The sequence below is a fragment of the Passer domesticus genome, chromosome 2 (genome assembly GCF_036417665.1).
Source record: "Passer domesticus isolate bPasDom1 chromosome 2, bPasDom1.hap1, whole genome shotgun sequence".
Lineage (NCBI taxonomy): Eukaryota > Metazoa > Chordata > Aves > Passeriformes > Passeridae > Passer > Passer domesticus.
In genome coordinates this window covers 3,094,685-3,118,142 of record NC_087475.1, presented here as the reverse complement: position 1 = coordinate 3,118,142, position 23,458 = coordinate 3,094,685, and the positions used below count along the sequence as shown (strand labels likewise).

The following is a 23,458-nucleotide window of genomic DNA, read 5'->3' as shown; positions in this document are numbered from 1 at the left end:
GGAGAGGAGAGGAGAGGAGAGGAGAGGAGAGGAGAGGAGAGGAGAGGAGAGGAGAGGAGAGGAGAGGAGAGGAGAGGAGGAGAGGAGAGGAGAGGAGAGGAGAGGAGAGGAGAGGAGAGGAGAGGAGAGGAGAGGAGAGGAGAGGAGAGGAGAGGAGAGGAGAGGAGAGGAGAGGAGAGGAGAGGAGAGGAGAGGAGAGGAGAGGAGAGGAGAGGAGAGGAGAGGAGAGGAGAGGAGAGGAGAGGAGAGGAGAGGAGAGGAGAGGAGAGGAGAGGAGGAAAAAAAAAGAAAAAGAAAAAGAAAAAGAAAAAGAAAAGAAAAGAAAAGAAAAGAAAAGAAAAGAAAAGAAAAGAAAAGAAAAGAAAAGAAAAGAAAAGAAAAGAAAAGAAAAGAAAAGAAAAGAAAAGAAAAGAAAAGAAAAGAAAAGAAAAGAAAAGAAAAGAAAAGAAAAGAAAAGAAAAGAAAAGAAAAGAAAAGAAAAGAAAAGAAAAGAAAAGAGGAGATGAGTGGCATATGTACTCTCCTCCTGTCCCGCGGGCCGGCTGGGTGCTCCCTGCAGACATAGTTTAAAGCTGTTTAGCCGGGGCGGTGCAGCGCTTACAGGCGGCCGCTCCCCTTCCCGCTGTCTTCCCGGTGCTGGCAGGGGGAGGCTGGGAGAGGGAAGAGGAGGAGGAGGAAGAGGAAGAATGAAGCTGACCCGGCACTGTGAGTAGGATGCGCCCCGGAGCCGCTCCGGGCGGGATGAGACCCCCATGGCCAAGGGGAAGGGGCGAGAGGGATGATGCTCTTAGTCTGGAATAATTCATGCTCGAGTCTTAAATATATTTCCTTTTTTAATTTTTTTTTTCCTCTGTTCAAGCCCAGCTGCGTGCGGATGGGTGTGTATATTAGCGAGGTGTGGCCGCGTGGGGGTTTAGAATCAGCTAAACACAGAATGACCCAAACTGGGCTCACATTTAGTGATTTAGCTGCTGCCAAGAGGAACCTGAGGGACAAGGGAAACTGGGAGCTGCTGAAAGGTGGAAATGCTTAAACAGGACCCGAGGGAAGGGCAGGAAGCTCTCTCAGGGGAGAGGAGATATTAGGATAGGGGGATATTAGGAGAGGAGATATTAGGATATTAGGGAAGGGTTTTTCACCCAGAGGGTGGTCAGGCACTGGAGCAGCTCCCCAGGGAAGTGGGGAGCACTGAACGTGACAGAGCTCAAGAAGGGTTTGGACAATGCTCTCAGGCACAGGGTGGGATTGTTGGGGTGTCCTGTCCTGGATGATCCTTGTGAGTCCCTTTAAACTCGGGATTTCTGTGATTCTGTCATCTTTTCCTTATGCTCTGCTGTTTTACATGTCCTGCCGCGCCTCCATCCTGACTGTCCTTCCTCCTGGCTTCTCTCTGCCACCTCCTCTTCCTGGCACTGTGAGTATTGTGAGTGTCTCTGCCTCACGACAGTGTCACAGCTGGAACTCTCAGGGAGCTCCCCCGTGGCAGAAATGGAGTGAGGGAGGCACAGGAACACCTCTGCAGCTCAGCATCCCCACACTGCTCCTTGGTGCTGAGCAACCACAGCCTCCAATATCAGCAAAAGCACAGGCTGACTTTCCAGCATGTAGGCTGGACTTTGTGCTTTATTACTTTTAAGTGCTTAATCACAAATATCATGCTCTCTTGATTATCTGAACTTTGTCTGAGCTGAACTTTGCTGTTAACTGTGTAGAGGTTTGCACATGTCTGCAGAGAAACCCAAAAATGAATGTATGTGTGCAGGATAAATAACCTCAGTAAACCTAAGAGAGCCAGCTGGACCCAGCAGTTTGGGTCAGTGAGGTCTCTTGATGCCTTCTGAGTCCCAGAATGCAAACCAAAAGTTGGTTGACAGTGAAAATATTCCATGAGTTTTGAGAACCAGGTACAAACTATGCAGGAGAGTTAGGAAATGTATTCCTCGAGCCTTAAAAGGCATATTTCAAAAAACGTTTAAGAAGTTTGTGTTCTAAATAAAATACAGAATGTATTATAGGTTCACAGAACTATTTAGGTTGGGAAAATCCTCCAAGATCATCAAGTCCAACCTTTGATTGATCACCACCGTGTGAAATAGAGAGTAGCACTGAGTGCCACATCCAGATGTTTCTTTCAGGGATGGGCACTGCCAGGCTCCCTGGGCAGCCCCTGCCAAGGCCTGAGCACCCTTTCCATGGGCAAATTCCTGCTGCTGGCCCAGCTGAGCCTGCCCTGGCCCAGCCTGAGGCCGTTCCCTCTGCTCCTGTCCCTGTTCCCTGGAGCAGAGCCCGACCCCCCCGGCTGTCCCCTCCTGGCAGGGACTTGTGCAGAGCCACAAGGGCCCCTGAGCCTCCTTTGCTCCAGCCTCAGCCCCTTCCCAGCTCTGTTCTGGCACACTCCTCAATGCCTTCCTTGTAGTGAGGAGCCCAGAACTGGACACAGGACTCGAGGTGTGGCCTCAGTGCCCAGTACAGGTGGGTCCTGCTCTTGTGGCCACATCATTCCTGATCCAAGCCTCAGTCCATCGATCCATCCTGTCCAGATCCCTCTGCAGAGCATTCCTGCTCTCCAGCAGATCAACACTCCCGCCCAACCTCGTGTTGTCTGCAAACTGAGTGTGCCCTCGATCACCTCACCCAGATCATCAATAAAGACATTGAACCTGACCAGCCCCAAAACTGATCCTGGGGGACACCACTCAGAACTGGGTGTAGCACCATTCCCCAAAACCCTCTGAGCAGACAATTCTTAACCCAGGGAAGATGCACATGTCCAAGCTTGGGCTGGGCTTTTCCAGGAGATGTGTGGGAGATGGTGTCCAAGGCTTTGCTGAAGTCCAGGCACACAACACCCACAGCCTTCCCCACATCCCCCAGAGGTTCACCTCGTCCTAAAAGGAGATCAGGTTGGTCAGGCAGGAACTGCCTTTCCGAAATCCTTGCTGATCCCTTGGTTATCATGTTTGTGACACGTGATCACAGTCAGGATGATCTGTTCCATGATTTTCCCAGCCACCAGGGAATAACATCAGGCAAAACAGCAGTTAGACACTGTGCTTTCTCTTCTATTTAGATAAAATACTGCAGTGTTGAGTCTGTTTTGCAACAGACTTGCTCCATAGTAATGATGAAAAATAGTGCAAATACATTGTAAAGGTAAACCTGCCAAGCTAACTGTGGAATGAGCAAAACAAAACCTGACTGGTGCTCTCATAAATCTTTGAAATGAGCCACACCCCATCCTCTCCCCAAAAATAGTCACTGAAATCTCTCAATAAAATTGTCATTTTCACTTCATTCTGCTGGGGTTTTGTCTTTGAAACTTGTGACTTGGCCTCTATGAATTAAATATATTTTGTGTATAAATCTGGTAAATTTTTTTTTAATATTGAAAAAGAACTAAGGATAGTGTCATTCTGCTTGGTTCCAGCAGCTTCCTGATTTGTGCATGTGGACGTTGTCAGTGTTCATGTTCACATCACTGCAAAAATGAAGAGTCAGAGTAATTTCAGTATTATTTTAGTGGGGGTTTGCACAACTGCTTGTGGTGGAGTGAGAGATTTCTCATGGGTAACACTTAGGGAAATTTATAATATCTGAAGAGCCATTACATAACTTTCTCAATTTTAATCCTTTGATGACAATTCAGCAAGTTTTCACAATATTTTCCTTGCAGTCTCACAGAATTTTTCATAATTTGGATGCAGACCAATTGGGCAGAATTCATAGGAGTGGCAGAACTCGCAAAACAGGATTTGAGGAGGGCAAGTGAAGAATTTGGCCTTATACTAGAGAAAGGGTAGGGCAGAAATCTTAATGTTTCTAAAAAGCAGTTCAAAGAAGGAAAGGAGAGAACCATCTCATGAGTTTAAACTGTTATAAGGAAGATTCAGACTGGATAATACAAGATATTTTCTACAGAGCTGGCAAAATAAACATACTGCATATTTTTGGGCATTGGTCCTGTTGAACTCAGTTTTCAGGACTATAAAATGAATAATTTTCTTTTTTTTTTCCACTTTAACAGACCCTTGTTTTCAAGGATGGTTCTTTGCAGTTCAGGAAGTGATTCATGCCTTTAAAACAACCTGTTGCACTTCTGCAGTGTGATATTTCCTCGTTTAGCATCATAAAATTAGGTGGTGCATTTTATCAGGAAAGCCATCAGCACTTCTGGTGTTGAGGAAAAGCAGATATTCAACATGAGGAGGAAACTTTTCACAACAAGGGGGGTAAAACACTGGCACAGGTCATCCAGGGAGGTTGTGGCTGCCCCATCCCTGGAAATACCCAAGGTCAGGCTGGACAGGGCCCTGAGCAGCCTGATGCAGTTGAGGATTTCCCTGCTCATTGAAGGGAGGTCAAATTAGATTAATTAATTAGATTGAGGGTCCTTTCCAACCAAGATTATTCTGTGATTCTGTGAATGCAGTGAGAGCTCATTGTGTGCAAGGGATTGTTGGGGCCATGCTGGTTTTACCCAGCATGTTAAAAACATGGGTGCAGGGAATTCCCTGCTTGGTCAGCATTTAAAACCATTCCTGGAGTGTTTGCACGTGTCAAAAAAATCAATATTAACAGCAAAACACCTCTGTAGTACCAGATACACACTTTTCAGAGTCAGAATCCTACTAGGATTCAGTTAAATTTTGTGTTTCTTTGAGGTATTATGGATGTGGATTGAAGAGAGTGACTGGGGGAATTTTCTGCTTGAAGTTTTAGAAACAAAAGGGGTTGTCCTTGGAGATAGGAATGCACCAAATACTCTATTGCCACATCTCTGGAGGCTGTGGTTAGCACAGTGAATCAGACAAAAAACAGCCACTTTGGGTTGCAATGCCAGAAAAAAAAATGACAAGATTTTTTTTGTGTTGCTATGAAAACATTTTTATGTTTTTGTTGGGTGGGGGTTTTTTTCTTTTTATTTTCCCCATCATAGTTGTTCTGAGATTATTTGGATTCCTGTTGACATCCTTGGCTGCTTGGTATTTGGGATACTTTGTTGCTGCTCATGTACCCCAAAATACAGTATCTATTGCTGCACTTCAAGAGATTGGCAAGAAACCAGTGTTGAGAGGTATGCAGTTGTATTTATTTCCTTTTTTCCTTTCTTATACTGTATCTGATATGTGTATTTATGTGCTAAATAACAAATGGCTTGTTAGATAAGAAATTATTTGGAATGTTCTATTATAAGAATGAAGTTGACTGTAAAGTTAATTACAGCAAAGCTAAACCTTTTCTTAGACACTTTTTGAAGAAACACGTCAGCCTATCTTTGCAAGTGTACAAAGGCAATTATTTGAACAGTGGTGTAAGAACACATCTGTTTGCAGGCAAAAGAGTGCAAAGCTGCAGCTTTTTTTCTATTACATATATTTTATATTTATGATAAACAGCTGAACCACTAACTAAACTTTGTGAGTAAATTCTCATTATTATTTTTTAGCTCTACTCTGACCAGGTGGTTTAATGTGTATATTTTTGTCATTCTATGACTAATTTATTGGATGAAAAAAGGGCTTAAAATAAGAATGATAACTATTCACTTCAAGCTGTTGGTAGGAAACCTTCATCCTGGTAGCCCTCGTTTCCTGTTATGTGGAATGAAGATTATAATTACCTTATTTTTAATTATACCTCTTTGGAAATCAGTGATAACTTCCAACCCAAACCAACCTGTGATGATGTTGCCACGATCCCAGAGAGCTGCCTGGGTTCTGTGTTCAGAATTGTTGACTTTAGGGGATTCATCCCATGTAGAAATTGTCCGTGCAGCATCCAATAAAACATTTTTTCATCTTTGCTGTTGCAGCCCCAGCCCCCAAAAGGCAGAAGTGTGACCTCTGGTCCCCCTGCCCACCTGGGAGCTTCGTCTATCGCATCCTCAGCGGCGGTGGCAAACAGAGGAGGCCTAAAATTTGTTTTGAGGATGAGGAGTGAGTACCACTCTAACTTTACACCTAAGCAAGTGCTTTGTAAACATGTTTGGGTTTGGCTCAGTTGCAGCAACTGAGCTCCTACCAGGGGCTCCTATTCTGGTGGAAATTCAGAATTTATCTGATGATATTTAACTCTTCTTCTTCTGTCTTTTTTTTTTAACCTAATCTCCAGTGATTTTCTTTGTTCTTCTATATAAGCTGTAGATGATTGTTAGTTCTCAGCAGGATTTTTCATTTTCATGGTGCAGGATAGCAGATTTACAGAATGTTGACTGCTCAGCACCTTCTGAAAGTCAGGTTCTTTCCTGGAGACATAATCCACAGAGAGTACAGTCACAAAACCACCTCATCTTGTTTGTTTTGGAGGTTTTTTCCCTCCTTTATCTTTCTGGCTGCAAATGTATGAAATATTTTCTTGATCTCATTTTGAAAGAGTCATTGTTGAAAGAAAGTGACTGATACATTGTGCAAGATTTTTAAGCTCGTTTACAATAGAGTTTTGAATTAAATAACTGAAGAAAACATAAGTATCATAAAATTATTTAGCATTGGTAAACATAACTTTGCAACAGGGCTGCTGGACAGGTGCATTTTACTGATATTGTATTTATTTCAATTCCAGATTTATAAATGAAGGGAATTATGAAGCTGGAAGTGGTATAAACATTGCCATTGTGAATTGTAAGTAAGAAAAAAAAATGTTAGACACATACTTTTGTACTGCAATAAATTACCAGTGTTCTTGGGGGGCTTGGATATTTTGTTTTGTGGGGTTTTTTTGCCAGCTAGTATGGAAGGGAAAGGAAAATATTGCAAACTTGATTCATGTTAATGTAAGAAAAACAAATCTGTGTGATAAAAACAATCTTCTGGGTAAACAAAAGAAACATGTTCTTAATCAATACAGGAAAATAGAACAGAAAATGTGCACAAAGCTGTGGTGTATTTTATTAGACAAAAGACTTGTAGCACAGCAAGAATATCTGTGATCTCCAGCAGCAGGACTCAGCTTTCAGCTTCAGTCCTTGATAAAATATATCTGCTGCTCCACTGATAAGGGGGAGGCAGGAACTGAGAGCTGCAGTTCTGCCTCAAGGTGTAGCCATGGTGCAAATTCTTTTTCCAGACTTGTTCAGGATACAGAAAGACAAATTCAAATTTTAATTAATATTAAACTGCCATTTGATTATAGTAAAAGCCACTGGAAACAGCAGGTGTGCTTTATTCTAGGTTTGGAGGCCCCTAAATCCTAAATTTTGATTTAGATGAATGGGAATGGTGATGAAGTATAATAATAAATGGTCCAGGGAAAAATGAATGCCTAAATCTTGTGGGGGAGGGAAAAAAAGGGAGTTCACAGGCACAATCAAGCTGGCTGTGATCACAAAACACTTATATTTGAATTTTTTTTTGTCTCACTATTGCTAAGCAAGATCTTGACTTTGTCTAAACTTGTGTGATTTGCTGAGGATTATAGAATGCTCATTCTCCACTGACAAGAATCTGTTCCAAATTTTTCCCCAGTTAACTACTGCCTTTTTTTCCAACAATCATAAAATCTTTACTGGGTATAAAATATAAAAAATAAGTTTAAAATGAGAGTAAGAGGAGAAATACTCATCTTGAATGCCCAAGCAAGATGGTGGCAAATAGGAGCAGGTAAATCTGTCCATTATCCTGCACCAGTCTGTAGCAAAACATATTTTTTTTACATGTCCACTAATTAGATCAGGCAACATAATGACTATTCTTAATAAGTTATGGATGAAATGTTGAACATTTCAAACACTGCACAGAATAGGATTAAGCTCATTCAAATAGTCTTAGGTTTAACCAATTTTCCTGTCTCTAGCTGTGACCTAGTATAGTATATTTAGATATAAAAACATGGAAGCACACACCAAAAATGATTTTTTCTTTAAAATAAGAAGTGATAAAAATTGTTTACTCCCATTTGACGATTCAGAGACTACATGAAACAAAATATTCTCCCCAAATCTTAAAGTTGTTATTTCATATTTCTTCCAATTTAAGAACTGAAACAAAAGAAGCCAAATAATACTCAAAATTAGGGATGCCTAGCTTTAGCTGAAAATTCCATGTTTGTCTATTGAATAAAATAATATTTGCTCATATTTCGATTTTTTTTTTTAATTACAGATAAAACAGGAAAACTCATGTCGATAAATTTTTTTGAAATGTGGGAAAAAGGTAAGGAAAAGAGTGCAATAGAGCTTTTGTTAGTGTTTCTGCATTAAGTAAAGACAGATTCATGTAATTATCCTCCTCTTTCCTGTTTGACTTTGTATTCTCAACAGGGATCAGCTAGAAACAAACAGCTGTTGTCTTCATAAAATATGTTCTGGCAAGATATGATGACAAATTTTGCCTGAAAACCTGAGTTTCTCCCGTTGGTTGAGGCAGTTAATGATATTTTTTGTTAAATTATCTTGTTCTCTTCCCTTTTTTTGTTTTGTCTTTTTCTTTGGTCTCCATTATTGCAGTCTGGCAGGAATGGCACTTAACCAGATATGACATCCAGATACATCACTCATCAAAATTCCTTTTCCTGACACATCTTGTTCTATTTTAGTTATAAAATAATCATAGGAAATTTGCTTATCTGTCTCTTAACATCCTTCCACATGGCTGGAAAGATTATCTACTTTAAGAACAGCTTTTAACACATTTTCTAAGTTTTGAATGGCGAGTTTCCTTACTCATTAGTGAGGAGAACCAAAATGCTCCGAGGCACTGGGAGGTGATTCCCTGACTCCTTAAAAATGCTCGTGACCGTGGGTGCATGAGCAGGAAGGTGATGTGTGTCCAGGAATAACCAGCTGTGTGATTGCCTCCACAGACCACTCAGGGGAGATGATGGATTTCATCAGGAAAGCACCAGAAGGGACCCTCCTTCTGATGGCCACTCACGATGATGGCAGCACCAGGTAGGAGGTTATGGAGCCTGAGGGGCAGAGAGGTGAAAAGCTGGAAAATTACTGTTGGGAATTGGTGTAAAGGAATGGTTAATTCCACTCTGCACTCAGAGTTTTTCTCTCACTTCTTGTCTAAAAGTTTGAATTCCATGTCTTTTCCATGATTGCACATGGTGCTCCCTAGGATGGGTAGATATTATATTGTTTAAAAGCACTCCAAAGGGCACTGCTGTTACATCTGGGTCACCTTCTTTACTCTGAAATATTATTTACCCACACCTCCAGTTATGATGTTTCTAGTTTGCATTCCTTCTACCATCATAATCTGATTTTTCGGGTGCTTTTGAATCTTTGGGGTTTTTTAGCTGAGTTCATGATATGGTAATTATCCAGGAAAATATTTAATCCATGTTTGACACCCTTGTCCTATTTAGGAGGGACTGAAGCACCAGACAGTATTTAATATACATTTTTCTTTCTGCTATGCTGTTACAAACAGGTTGTATTAACATCAGGAACTTACTGAGAAGGAAAAAAAAATTATAAATTCAATTCTTTCTGTGAATTCAATGTCATGCTGCTACCACAGCTCTCAGGACTATTTAAATCTCATTTCTGCTTCTGCAGGCTTAATGCTGAATGTAAAGCATGAATCAGCCATGATATTTTTCATCATTTTTGACATCCTGAATTTTTAACACTCATTTTTTCACTATGTTTTCCTAGGTTGAAAGACAACGCCAAAAAATTAGTAGAAGAACTGGGAAGTAAAGAAATAAAGAATATTAAGTTCAGATCAAGTTGGGTTTTTATAGCTGCCAAAGGCTTCCAGCTGCCAGATAATATCCAAAAAGAAAAGGTCAGATTTGTTTCATTTTCACTTTATATTTGTCTGTGTATCAAAACAAAAAACTTTGGGAATAACTTGCCCACGGGTTGCAGGAGGACTAAAGATACGGTTTTTCACAGAGATTTCTGTTTGCATCTGTGGTCTCGCTGTGTTGCGTTTGTGTAAGCCCAGCTGTGCTCATCAGTTTGTGTGCCCAGTGTGACTGAGACAGACAGAAAGAAAACCCAAAACAGAGCTCAGGTCCCTTGATGATGTTGATTCCTTCCACAACTTCCACAGTGGGGTTCTTTTTCCCAGAATATCACAGGATGACAGGATGGGTCAGGCTGGAAGGGACCCAGAGGGTCACTGGTGCCACCTCCCTGTTCCAGCAGGGCCATCCCAGAGCACAGGGCACAGGGCTGTGTCCAGATGGCTCTGGAATGTCCCCAGGGAGGAGCCCCCAGAGCCCCTCTGGGCTCTGCTCAGGGCTGGGCACTGCCCAGGGCAGAAGTTGTGCCTCCTGGGAGGGGAATTGCTGGGCTCAGGCCCTGCCCGTGGCTCTGGGGCCATTGCTGGGCCTGGAACAGAGCCTGGGCCTGCTCTGACCTCTGCACCAGGGACAGCCACAGGGACAGACACAGGGACAGGCACAGGGACAGGCACAGGGACAGCCAGGGACAGACACAGGGACAGACACAGCGACAGGCACAGGGACAGACACAGGGACAGACACAGGGACAGCCACAGGGACAGACACAGCGACAGGCACAGGGACAGACACAGGGACAGACACAGGGACAGCCAGGGACAGCCACAGGGACAGACACAGGGACAGACACAGGGACAGCCACATGGACAGACAGGGACAGCCACAGGGACAGACACAGGGACAGCCACATGGACAGACAGGGACAGGCACAGGGACAGACACAGGGACAGACACAGGGACAGCCAGGGACAGACACAGGGACAGGCAGGGCTGAGGCCCCTCTCCCTGGGGCTCCTCTCCAGGCTGAGCAGCCCCAGCTCCCTCAGCCTTTCCTGGGCACGGAGCTGCTCCAGGCCCTGCTCAGCTCCAGGAGCTCCTGTCCCTGCTGTGCTGAGGAGCCAGAGCTGGGCACAGCACCCAGAGGTGTCCCCAGGGCTGGGCACAGGGGCAGGATCAGCCCTGACCTGCTGGCAATGCCCATCCCGATGCCCCCCAGGACACCATTGGCCTCTTTGGTCTCTGCTGGGCAGGGACAGCTCTTTGTCCACCAGACCCCCAGGTCCTTCTCCACAGAGCTTTTCCCCAGCAGGTCATACCCAACTTGTGGTGGAGCAGAATATTTTTGCAATGTTCTTCACATTTCAGAGCTTCTGCTGGACAAAGATAATCAGTTTCGTTTATATCATGATAGCCATCTGTGAAATAAATAAAGCACTCTGTGTAAGAGAGAAACTGGCAGAATCTTCACCCATTATGTTAAGCAAGATGTACAACATTCTACTCAGCTTCCCACTCCTCCTTCATTACCCCCTCCTCTTGTATAAAGTTTGACAAACTGGTATACAAATAGAAAAAACTAAATACTGATTTTTTTTAAATTTATTTTATTGTTACAGATAAACCACTCTGACCAGACGAAGAACAGATACAAAGGCTGGCCAGCTGAAATCCAAATAGAGGGCTGTATCCCAAGAAACCTGATCTGAACAAAGGCATACCTCATTAATAAAGACAATTCTATATTTTTATACCTATGACTCTAATTAATTGCTTCCAGAACTCAATAAGCATACGAACACCAATTATACAGCAAGTCAAATGCACAGTTTTTAAACTATTGTTGCTCTCTGTGGTTTTATCCTAATCTGAAAACAAACCGGAACTTTGATAAGAAGTGAAAATAAAATAGTCTGGTTTGGAAATGCAATAATCAGGAGCTCAGTCATTAAATGCCAGGAGTTTTGAAAGTGAGTATAGATTGTCATTAATACTTTTAGGGGTTTGGTTTTACTTGTTTCTTTTTAGTATGACTTTTCTTTTGGTTCCCTTTAAATTACTAATACACAAACAGAACTTAGTCTAAATTGTAACACAAAATCATTTGCAATATATCAAATTACTTTGATGTCAGTTTATTAATAACATTTCTTCTGTTCAGAGAAAATATGGAAAGAGCAGGCACATTTGTTGAGCTGCTTTTAGTGATGTTGACAACACACAATAGCAATGCTAACATGTAAAGATCCAGTTACTTTAATTATTTTGCCAAATTCAAGCTGCAAACTACATAGTTTGATTTAATTATTTTTTCTTCTTTTAAGTTCAACTTACATAAAAAAATGTAGGGACTTCATGCAAGCGTAAGTGTTCATGTTAACTATAGAATCAAGCACATGATTGAAAGGAAGCTGTAGAAACATTTGTTCAACTTCCCTTTTTTTACAGCACAGCATGTGTCAGGACTGGTCTTAAGTGGTGTTTGGTCCCCTGTGGTTCAGACATCTCCCATATGGCTGATTAAGTTGCTTCCTGCAGCATTCCACTGTTATTCTAATTATTCCCCAACCATATGGAATTAACCCAAAAGGACCAAGCCAATTACATGGAGAATAACTCATCGCTATTCTTTTTATTCCATGATGTGTCTGATGATTGTCCTCATCTACTCTCTCCTCCCTTGACTGAACCCACCTGTTTTAATCTTTCCTTACATTTTTTCCTCAGTATTAAAACATTAGTTCTGTGGTTCCTGCTTGAAGCCCCCTTTGAAATTTCAAATGAAGCTTGAAACCTTCAAATCTCCAACCTTGGCTGCCACTTGTAGTCACTGCTGTGCTCCCAGCAGCTTTCTGGTGTTGTGTCTCTCACCAGTCCCTAAAGTTTCCTGCTACTGGTTTGCAAAGTGCTCGACAGCCCAGGGACATTGCCAAAAAAAACCCATTTAAATTAGTCTGACTCAATTTGACTTTGGCAGACTCAGTGATTACTCCTTAGCAGCTTGCTGCTGATGAGGTGGATACAAACTGAGTATTTCAATAGCTGTTTCAATGTTTTTCCACATTAAGTCATTCTTCTTAATAATAATAGTAATAATTTTTTGGGTGGTTCTTGTGTTACTGGCAGGACATTTATTCCTTTGCATCATAATCACCCTTTGCTACATGCCTGAATTATAAAAATAACATAATTACAGTGCTAATGGCTGGCAGTCCTCAAGAGTGCCAAGCTCTGGGACAGCCCTCAAGCTCTGTGCAGTCTGACAGCCACTGCCTCCTGCTCCAGGCCACAATTAATCTCACATCAATTACAATTAAATTTGACTTTACTTTCTGTTTAGTAGTTACCATGAAGTACAACATTCTCATGCTTTACATTTGCTCTGTTCTTCACACTCTGTGCAAGTGTTCCACCCTTTGCAACAGTAAAAGCTGCACCTGTGTCATCTGAATCAAAGATCAAATCACCCTGAGAACCTTTCACAGCACCAATTCCTGTAAAATGGTCTTTAACTCCATGGTGTTTCCACTTCTACAGAGATGAAGCTGAGTCATATGGACTAGACTGAAGTGTGTTGATAATCTGCAGTGCTCAATAGCCATCATCAGCTTTGTTTTCATTTGTTCATGACAGTATTTAAATATGGCAAAAGGACTCCCAAGTACTTTGACAACCCTCTGATCTGAAGAAATTGTGGAAAAATGATCACTTGCCACTTTTTCAATCACTATTCAGATTAGAAGCAATCTTGCAGAGTTGATTTGAAAGTGAGATTTTGACTTTGCACCCGTAATTTGAACACTTTTAAAGGAACTGCCTCCTAGGAAGAAGTGAAAAGCTTTTCCATGGTATCCTAATTCTGAAAAATTAATCTGGGGGGAAAACAACAGCTGCAGTGGTGGAGGTTGATGTTCTCCATGCCAGGTGGTGTTGCCAGCCACAAGGAGCAGGTAGGAAGTGGTGTCCTGCATTCTCCTGAGCTGTGAAAGTGCTGGGAAATACCTCTGGGTGCTTATTACACACGTGGGGCCACCACCATGGAGTAAGGTAAAAGCCTGCACAGCAATCCATCTTTTGCTACCCCAGTAGGCTGATCCCATGGGAAGCCATGAGCTTTAGGCTGTGGCATTACTCGGGGAGTGGGTTTGTGGATTTAGAAGTGGAATGGCACAGCAGGTGGTAGCAGTGGTTTTCCACATCCTCTGCATTTCTAGAAGTGCCCAACCTTCCAGTGCTTACCTCTCCTGGGCAGACGCTGGAAGCCACAGACAAGGCTGGAGGTCACCTTGGGTGGACACCAGCAGCTCTGCCCCTGTCGTGCCAGACCTTCCTTTCCTACACTTTGCCAGGGGCAGGCTCCCATTTCAAATATCCCCAGCAGAGCATTCCACACATAGAGGTCCCTTGTACCCCCATGTAGAAAATACATTTCAAATATCAAATTTCAAATATCCCCAGCAGAGCATTCAGCACATAGAGGTCCCTTGTACCCCCATGTAGAAACACATTTTAGATGCTCCCATTTTTATCTCCTATATTAACACGACAACCAGTCCCATAAAGAACAAAGTACCTCGACAAAGTTCCTTTTTTACGTCTCCATTTAAGAGCATGAGAAGTATTTCAGGGTCCTGACATGTCTCTTAAAAATTCCTGGATCTCTGGCAGTCCAATTTAATGGCAGCCATTGAAAATATTGATCAAATAATAGGTAACATTTTCAGTTTCATGTTCTTTGTGTAGTGTTATCTAACTCAAAGTGTCGAGTTTCCACTATACTTAAAAGAAAAATACAAGACAGGAAAAGAAAGTGAAAGATGCTCTTTTTGAGGCAGGCTATGCTTAAAGGAAAATTCTGACCAAGAGCAATCCACCCAGACAAGCAAAGAGAAGCTGATGCTTTTACTTAAGCATAATGCCTGGAGGGAAGTAATGTATGACTGTGATTTATGTGATCTCTTGTAGCTGCAGTGAGATGCTGAACAATGACTAGAATTTGGGGGATTGAGATGGGTGGCTTAATACCATTTGAGTGACAGAAGTTCTTCATTTCTGGGGATTTGATTTCAGTTTTGATTTCAGTTCTCTGTTTTGTCGGGTTTTTTTCATGCTGTATTTTCATTTTGGTTTGGGTTGAGGGGGATTGTTGTTGTTTTTTGGTTGGTTGGTTTGGTTTCATGTTTTGTTTTTCTTTCCAGGAAAGGTTTTCAGCAGCACAGGAAATGTAGCTACTCCTCCAAAACACAGACTTTACACTAACAGCTTCTTTTTCCAAAGTCTATCCAAAGAACAGACCTTTTGGCCTGCCCCTGTCTCCATTGCAGGTCTCATTAAAAATAAAAAATATTTTTTAATAACTATGTTTTAGCCAAAAGCAATACACATTTCAACCTTGTACTTCTCAGCTAAATCCTATATGGTTGTGCTTTTTATCTCCTAGGAATTCCCTGGCAGTGTTTTGTGGGAGGCTGCTCTTGGCCACACAACCAGGACGATGACCCCAGCAAGTGATTCTTTAAGGAACCAAGGGGACACCTCCAAACCAGCCGCCCTTGTCCCTGTGGGGGAATTCATCTTGCCAGGTGTTCACTGGGAACACCACACAGCTGGTCCAAACAGCCCCAGGAGATTCCCAAACACCTGGATGACAACTTTGGGCACAGGGACCCGGGGAGCCGGCTGGCAGAGCCCTCTGGGATTTGGTGCTCGTTCCCAGAGGGGCTCTCGTGGCTGAGGTGGGATTGTCTCGGCCACAGCGGCCGCGCAGCCGCCGAGTTTCAGATCTCTGTGGCTTTGCCTGCGCTCGTCGGGCTCCCGAGATGGGCCAGGCACAGCTGAGCCTGCCTGGAAAAGCAGCATCTTTTATCAGTGTGGCCATGGCAAAGCTGCTGTCCCAAACGGATCCTTTCCCCCCGTGCAAGAAACCAATCCCCACACAGAGTTCAGCTGTTTCCTTTATTTACAGTTCTGCACAGAAGGAGGTGCTGGGTGGCAAATCCACAAAGGCAGCACAGCAACTATCAAAATTTTTCACTATTTATACATTTTAGTGAACAAAGGCATTCGTGTTCATTGGCTACCAGTTTTATGATTCTTTTATTAATTTCTTTCTTGAATTATTTTTATATTTTATGGTCTCATATTTAAATATTTATATTAATATTATATGAAATCTACAATGTTCTATGTAATATATTACATCATATATTATCCTTAAATAGTAAAAATCTTTTTTGTTTCTAAATATGTATTATTTATGGACATTATAAAATATAAATACATATTTTTATATTATATATTTATATTTGTATTTATATTTTAAATAGTATTCTATTTTTCTGTTTATTAAATATTAAGTTAATGTTTTCTCTTATTATTAACTAATATAGATTTGCAATAACTTTCTGATACCTTAATATTAATGTATTCATATTTTTCCATTGGCTAGAAGATTGTCCCACTTCTTATGCTACCTAGTCTTTCTCTGTGCTCAGTGTGTCTCCTCTTTTTTCTTGCTGGGTTTCTCGGTCACTGGTCTGGGAGTTGGTGGTTTCCATCTCCCCATGCCAGGAGGACCTTTTCCCCAGCTGGAGCCTATTTCAGTACAGCTGCTGAGTTGGCTTTATGAGTTCCTTCCTCATCTGGCGTGTCAGCCACACCTCCCAGTTTTGTGTCACCAGCAAACTCGATGAAGGCATGCTCTGCCCCACCATCCAGAACGGGCAGACGGGGACGAGAAGAGTGCTGCCAAGGATGGGCAAAAAGGGGGACTATCCTTAGGGAGAGTGGGGCAGGGAAGGAGTTTTGGGGTGACAGAGACGCATTCAGGTGACAGGGTCCCAAAGCCACATGGGCTCCCAGAGCAGACAGCAAAGGCTTCTTTGCTGGACATTTTCAAGCACATTCCCAGCCCGAAGCAGAGGCAAGAAGAAGGAAGTGAGGAGCTAACAGAATCCCGGAATGCTGGTGGCTGAAAAGACCCTGAGCAAGTGTTGTGAGCCCATGAGGGAGAGAGGCCTCAAATGAAGGTGCAAAGGAGACCATACAAGGACAACATAGGGATTTTATTTAACATGGATTTTATTTACCAAGAAAGGAGAGGCAGAGAGATAGAAAGAAATAGGAAAGATGTCTCAGAAACAGAGCATCAGTTGGAACTAGATGAACTTTAAGGCCCTTCCACTAGCAACCATTAAATTCTGGTCTAGACACAGGAGGCCAAATACTCACTGTATCTACAGGATTATTTTTTCAGATGAGCTACAAAAATAAATCAGAACAGTAAATCAGTCCTCCCTCACTGTGCTGCAGGAGCTGATATGTTGAAAGCAAAATCCCCTTTCACAGATGAATGAAAAAAACAAATGTTCACCTCCCCTTCACAGGTCATTTCTGTGTGACTCATCACGAGTCTGTCTTTTATCTTCTTAAGACACACCCTGTAGCTGCAGTTGTCCAATATTAAAGATCAGGGAATCTGACATTTATTGTGGTACTTGTTTTCTCCTGACATGGAGGATTTCCTGATCGAGCTTTTCATTTCCTTCACTTATAACTCATTGTATATGTGCATGTGCAAGTACGTTATAGTTAGACCTGGTTTAGGAACTGCTTGCTCAGTCTGACAGACAGGACTGGGGACACAGCTACAGCCCCTGCACAAATAAACAAGTGGTGATTATTAGTGATATGGAAAATGTCTGGAGCACAGGGTTTGCCAGAACTCCCTGCATCCCTGTTCACTTTGACTGCAGCACTGGCCTGACTGAGAGCAGCTCTGCACAAAACCAGCAACTGATTCAAAACAATCCCTCCTCCTTTACTGAGTCCCACTTCTCACAGCTCATATGGATGAACTGTGAGAGCTTTTTGTGTGTCATTTCAGGGACTGAGGGCCAGGATCACAGAAAGTTCCCTGTTACAAGCCCCATGTCTATGTAGAGCTCCAGCTGATGGCAGCTGGGAGCCTCCTGCAGAGGAGGGGCTGAGGGATGGTCAGACTTCGATGCTTCGATAACCTTGTTCTGGGAGAGGACTTTGCTAATTACCATGGGGAACTTCAACAAAGTAAATTTCCCAGCTCACCCCTTCTGGATTATGTAACATTCCCATCAGATAGGACCCCAGTCCAGGGGTGTACTCCTCTGATCCCTTGCCTAACCATCCCACAGACAGAAAAAAAAGAGGTTTTATTTTGCTGTTGTTATCTTAAAACTTTCATAGCACTACACTAAAACTGAGGGCTCAAGAGTTACCTAAGGTATAGTTTCCCACAGTTTTTATTGCAGGGAACCTCAGCAGGAATGCAACATATCCCTTATCTATCTGGGCTACCTCTAAGTCCATTAGGGATGCAGTAAAACTAAGGAAAGGAAGGCTTCCTCATCCTGCTCAGCCATCATAAATACTGCTTGTTTATGGATATATCATTGCAGCCATCATTTTCTAATGATGATGACACTGATGTCTAATACCCCAGGAATTTCCCACAGAGGAATTTGCATTTAGAGTTTTACAAGGTTCGTCTCAAATAAATATAGTTTAACCAGAAAACAGTGAAACATACATGTGATCAGTCAGGGATCACTGTTGTTCCTTGGAAAAAAACTGTTTCTGAAGTTCTTGAACATTTATAAGGCACAGCTGATGCAATTCAGACGTGGCCCTCCAAATTTCATGATGCTGTTATCCCATGTTTATTCCCAAGATGACATGGCTTGCTTGTGGACTTGGCAGCTCAACCCCAGGTTTCCCATAGCAGAATCTCAGGCATCCTTAAAGCAGTTTATTTCCCTGGCTGGTGCCAAAGGTGCCTGTGAATTTTGAGGGCAAAGGGTCAGTGCTGGGTCTTGCCTGGGGCTCCCACCCCCCAGAGCTCAACTTGCAGCTCCTGCAGCTGCACTCTGAGCCACCTGCACTGATTGTATTCCTCGGCTCTGTGCTGTGGGGAAAGCATTTTCCTTCTCTCACAGTCCACTGCTTGGTGTCTGCACCTCTATTGGTGTTTTCCTGCAGTGAAGTGAATGTGTCAGTGAGATCTGATGTATTTCATAGCAAAGAGCAAGCATTAATTAAGTCCATAGCCTGTATTCTAGTATGGCACGGGAGGGATAATTCAAATTGTAAGTGCCTAGCAATGATAATTCCAGACCAGGGAATGATCTGGCATGGAGGATATGAGGACAGGAAAGAGTTACTCTGGCTGGAAGTGGGGATGCCAGAGCCAGAGCTGCTCCCTGTGAGGGAGTGAGGCTCATGAGATAAGAAATGCTGCAGCCTGGGAGCACTCAGGGCCCACCTTTGGGCAGCAGAGCTGTGTCACTTGTCCCAGCTGGATGGTGACAGGGAGGGGGACAGATCTCCACTCTGAGCCCCGCTGAATCCCAGCTACCAGTGATGGCACAGCATAAACAAAGAGCAGCACCACGGGTCCCAGGGTAACTTTATTCCATGGCAAGGATTCCCCTCTTCAGCATCCCAGGACCCCAAACTGAGGGCAAACAGTGAATTATATATTGTTTGCCAGGTCTCAGGGGAGGATACAATCTTTAACAAGTCAGGAGAATTGGGAGTGAAAAACAAGGCGGGGAATACAATGTATAAACCAATAAAGAATTTCAAAGGAGGAGAACAGTTTCAGCTAACTAATAGAGTTTGGAGAAATACAAAACTGACAGGGAACTTTCTCCAGGGAAGGTAAGTTTGAGGAGAAACTGGCATTTAATGAAAGGAGGAGTAAGGAAAGTTCTGGGGAAAGGGCAGAGACAAAAAGACAGCATAAGGAAATTACAACATTACAAATCAAACAGTAAGCATACTAATAAAACAAAAACCACACTACAACAGAGCTGGTGCTGGGGGCTGGACCATAGGGAGATGAGGTGACCTATGCCAATGCTCACACAATGGATACCAGGGCAAATGTAAGGAATCAGCCCATGCCACATCTTTGCACAGTCCTTGTAAAACCACTTATGGCAGCAGGACTCTGCTCTGGATGTTGTTCATTAAATCTCTTTGCTTTCAAGCACAAACATGTGCTTAATTCACCTTGAGGGATACAAAAATCCCCCACCACTGTTCTGCCAGACCCTTTGCTACCATTTGATTTCCTGTTGACAGTAGTAATTTACATGAATTGAGGAACTCGTCTCTGTAATTTTTAAAAGATTGAAAAGACAGACAGGAGGAAGGCCATGCAAAGCCAGTTGCACCTGAGCAGTTCAAACACCATCAAACACACTACATGCTGTGCTTTAGGTTTCAGACTCTCCCTACCCCACCCATATTGAAATATTTTAATGCTAAACAGCTGTGAGGAACTGCCTTTATTTGTCTTATCTGTAACAGATAACACTTATATTTCATTATCAGGAACTAAGGAAGTAGAAAAATGATTAGAGAAAAATATCACTGATTGTAAATATCCCAATGGCAACTGTTTAAATACCATCTTCATAATGATCATTAACAGATTTCAGCACCTCTCCAACAAATAGGTTTAATATTCTAGATAATAAGGTTTTAATTCTGTTATGAAGACTGGAGAAATGGTCCCTGTCTTTGAGGGGGGATATTTTTCTTCATTTTTTTTCCTCTTCCCCTTTTTTGATAGTTTCTGCTCATTGGGGTTATTTAATTTTGGGAATCTTGTGTGGAGTTTGCTTTGGAGAAGTGTCCAATCCATATCACAGTTAAAGCTCTTCTTTCATTTTGATACATCAGTTTTTGCTTCTGATTACCTTGAAATTCGGAGACAGAAAAATACTTCACCTTATCACCTGTATCAGGTGGCTTAGGTTCTTTGTTGCTTCTCAGCAAATCTCCACTCCTTTATTCAGTGAAGTTTGTACTGTCCCTCTACAATAGGAAAATTCATCATTTTCTAAAGAGACAAAAAAAGGGAAAAAAAAGGCAACATGTAATTGAAAACAAACTCAGGAACATGGACAACAACAAAGAGGGAGTTCAGATGTCATTTCCTGGACTGACTTCAGGCTGCCTTGCTTTAGACACTCTTTTTAAGCTACTCCTGGACCAGGAGTGGAGGTTTTCATTGTGTAAAAAAGAAAAACCCTAGGTCAAGATTCAGTGTCCAGACAGGCAAAACACCTTTGGCAAATACACCAACAATGACAATTTGTGAACAAAGCCAACAGTTACAGCATTTTCAGGTGAATGTCATTGCTCTGGTTGATGAATCCAGCTCTGGCCAAAAGGAACCAGCCTGGGAATTCACATGAGATTGGGACTAGCTGCAGGACTCTCTATAAATATTTATGAGAAATAAGGAAATATTTTGTATAAAGCAGAAAGCAAACATAAATCTCTATGTTTAAAAGTTGATGCCAAGTTTCTACCTCATTAGATTTGTATAAACCATAGTCTCTTCCATGCCTCTCAAGCAGAAAATCTGAATTTCACTTTGTTTTACCCACTACCACAATCACTTCTGATGACCACAAAACTTGCAGAAAAGGAGCCCAAGATCCATGTGTTCCCCAAACTATCCTGTTCCTATGGATTAAACTACTGCTTAATATTCAAATGCAGGAAACACTTCTGTCCACCAGAGAAGCCACTGCAGTCCTCACACACCAGCCTGGGGGTGACAGCTGGGTCTGGTCCCTTTCCTTCCTGCAGATTCCCTCGGGAGATCAGGGCTCAGGGTCTCCAGGATGACGAGCTCCATGTGCCTGGCTCCAGGGTGGGGTGGACACTTCCAAGTGGGGGGAACTGTGCAAGGATTACAGGGGGGAAGAGGGAAAGGGGGGCAGAAAGGAGGGCAGACAGATGGAAGGATCACCGTAGCAAAAACAGGAGAGATACTGTCACAGTCTGAACCACCCCCTCTGCCCAGAAAGCTTGAAGTCTAACAAATCACAGAATCACAGAATCAATTAGGTTGGAAAAGAGGTTTGCTTGAAGTCTAACAAATCACAGAATCACAGAATCAATTAGGTTGGAAAAGACCTCCAAGGTCGAGTCCAGCCTTTGACCACACACCACAGTATCAGCTGAATCATGGCACTGAGTGCCACAGGCAGTTATTTCTTGAACACCACCATCAGCTCCCTGGGCACCCCTTCCAATGCTTAACAACCCTTTCAGTGAAGAAATTCTTTGTGGTGCTCAGCCTGAACCTCCCCTGTCTGCCCTTCGAAGTCGGAACCACCCCTCTGCCCAGAAATCTTGATGCATAACAAACGTGCAGGAAAGCTGAAGAAGGGAAAGCTCCCAGGCAGTGAGTAGACAACAGGAACTGCAAGTCTCTGCACACAGCTGAAGAGGACACAACCCACTAGGCAAGGGCAGGAAGGACCTGCATCTGCAGAAAACCCATAGAAAACCCATTTTCTGGATAGTTCAATGCATGTGGGATTACTCTGGTATTAGTGATGCCAGCAGCTCCCACTGCTTCAAGTAATTTGGATCTCTCAAATTTCAGGTAGTTTTATACTGGAAAAAAATCCCCCTTTATAAAAATATCCAGTATAAGGCAATCAGGCCTCTCCAAACCACAAGCAGACAAATTGCAGTCTTGGCTTCCTCTCTGTGACTGACAGGAAGCCACACAGTGATGGCCAGTCACATGAACAAGGACTGGTTTCATCCCACTCTTCACGCTCTCCAGGATTGCTGCTCTCATTGTAAGGGCGAAACCTGCATGTCACACACTGTGACCCCAACTTCAGCCAAGTCAAACAGCAGACAAATACACCTGAGACATTTGCAGGAAGAGGTGGAAGTGTTCATGCACAGCAAATCACACAATTCCCTATAGCTAATCCCTTACTAGAGAAGAGTAAGGCTCAGGAACTAAAGAGAATGGCTCTGGTTTAAGTGTCTGTCTCTCTGCTCTGAACCATGGAGAGCATTCTACCCCTTAATGTTGTATTTTTCACACCCTTTCATGCACACACACCCCCCCTCAAGAATGCACCCTCCCCCAGTTATATTTTCTCTCTGACCTTTCCATTCCTCTAGTTATTTTAAAGCCTTTAAAATCACCACCCACTCCTTCCCACCTCATGGGCTGCTTTTTTTTTCTCCACTAGCTTGTGTTGAAGCAGCTTTGCACTGGAACTGCAAAGCTCCCCCAGGCAGTAACTCACTCATCTTCTCACCCCCACAGTGGGATGGGGAGGAAAATCACAAAAAAACCTCTGGGAGGGATCAGAACAGTTGAATAATTGGAACAAGTGAAATATTATAATAATAATTACTAATTAAATTTTTTAAAAATAAAGCCCAAGTGATGCACAGTACAGTTGCTCACCACCCGTTGACTGATGCCCAGACTGTCCCTGATCAGCAATAGCACCTCTCTGGCTAATTGTACCCATTTGAACCCTGAGCATGGCATTCCATGGTGTGGAATATCCCTTTGGCCATTCCAGCTCTGCTCCCTCCTGGATTTTTGAGCTTCTCCTCACTGGCAGAGCACGGGAAACTGAAATGTCCTTGACTGAGGGTAAACAGTAGTTAGCAACAACGAAACATCTGTGTAGTATCAACACTATTTTCCAAAACACAGCCTTGCAACAGCTACCAGGGAGAAAATCAACTCTGCCCCAGGCACAGCCAGGACACTGGGGAGGGGGTGGGGATGGAGCAGCCCCCCAGCACCTCTGCACTGGGCTCTGTGCAGAGATGCTCAGTGGGGGAATAAGAGACATTGGGCTGGAACTGAAACGTGGAGGGTACATCCAACCAGATATGAAGAAGGAAAAAAAAAAAGTCATTAGTCAATCATTTGAATGAA

General features: G+C 42.9%; 1 protein-coding gene and 1 long non-coding RNA gene across 2 annotated transcripts; one reads left to right on the top strand and one right to left on the bottom strand.

Annotated features, from left to right (window-relative positions):
* Positions 1-545: 545 nt before the first annotated feature.
* On the top strand, positions 546-11,446 carry FAM3B (FAM3 metabolism regulating signaling molecule B). The gene is made up of 8 exons (XM_064405933.1): positions 546-705; positions 4,937-5,074; positions 5,813-5,936; positions 6,562-6,620; positions 8,100-8,150; positions 8,800-8,887; positions 9,602-9,734; positions 11,313-11,446. Exons 1-8 carry the CDS (start codon positions 687-689, stop codon positions 11,400-11,402), a joined length of 702 nt encoding a protein of 233 aa, XP_064262003.1. The 5' UTR covers positions 546-686; the 3' UTR covers positions 11,403-11,446.
* Positions 11,447-17,198: 5,752 nt separating this feature from the next.
* LOC135295158 (uncharacterized) lies at positions 17,199-23,095 on the bottom strand. The gene is made up of 3 exons (XR_010357174.1): positions 22,973-23,095; positions 20,467-20,578; positions 17,199-18,506 (listed from the first exon to the last, which is right to left on the bottom strand). It is a non-coding gene; the product is annotated as an uncharacterized LOC135295158 (long non-coding RNA).
* Between the last annotated feature and the right edge of the window lie 363 nt (positions 23,096-23,458).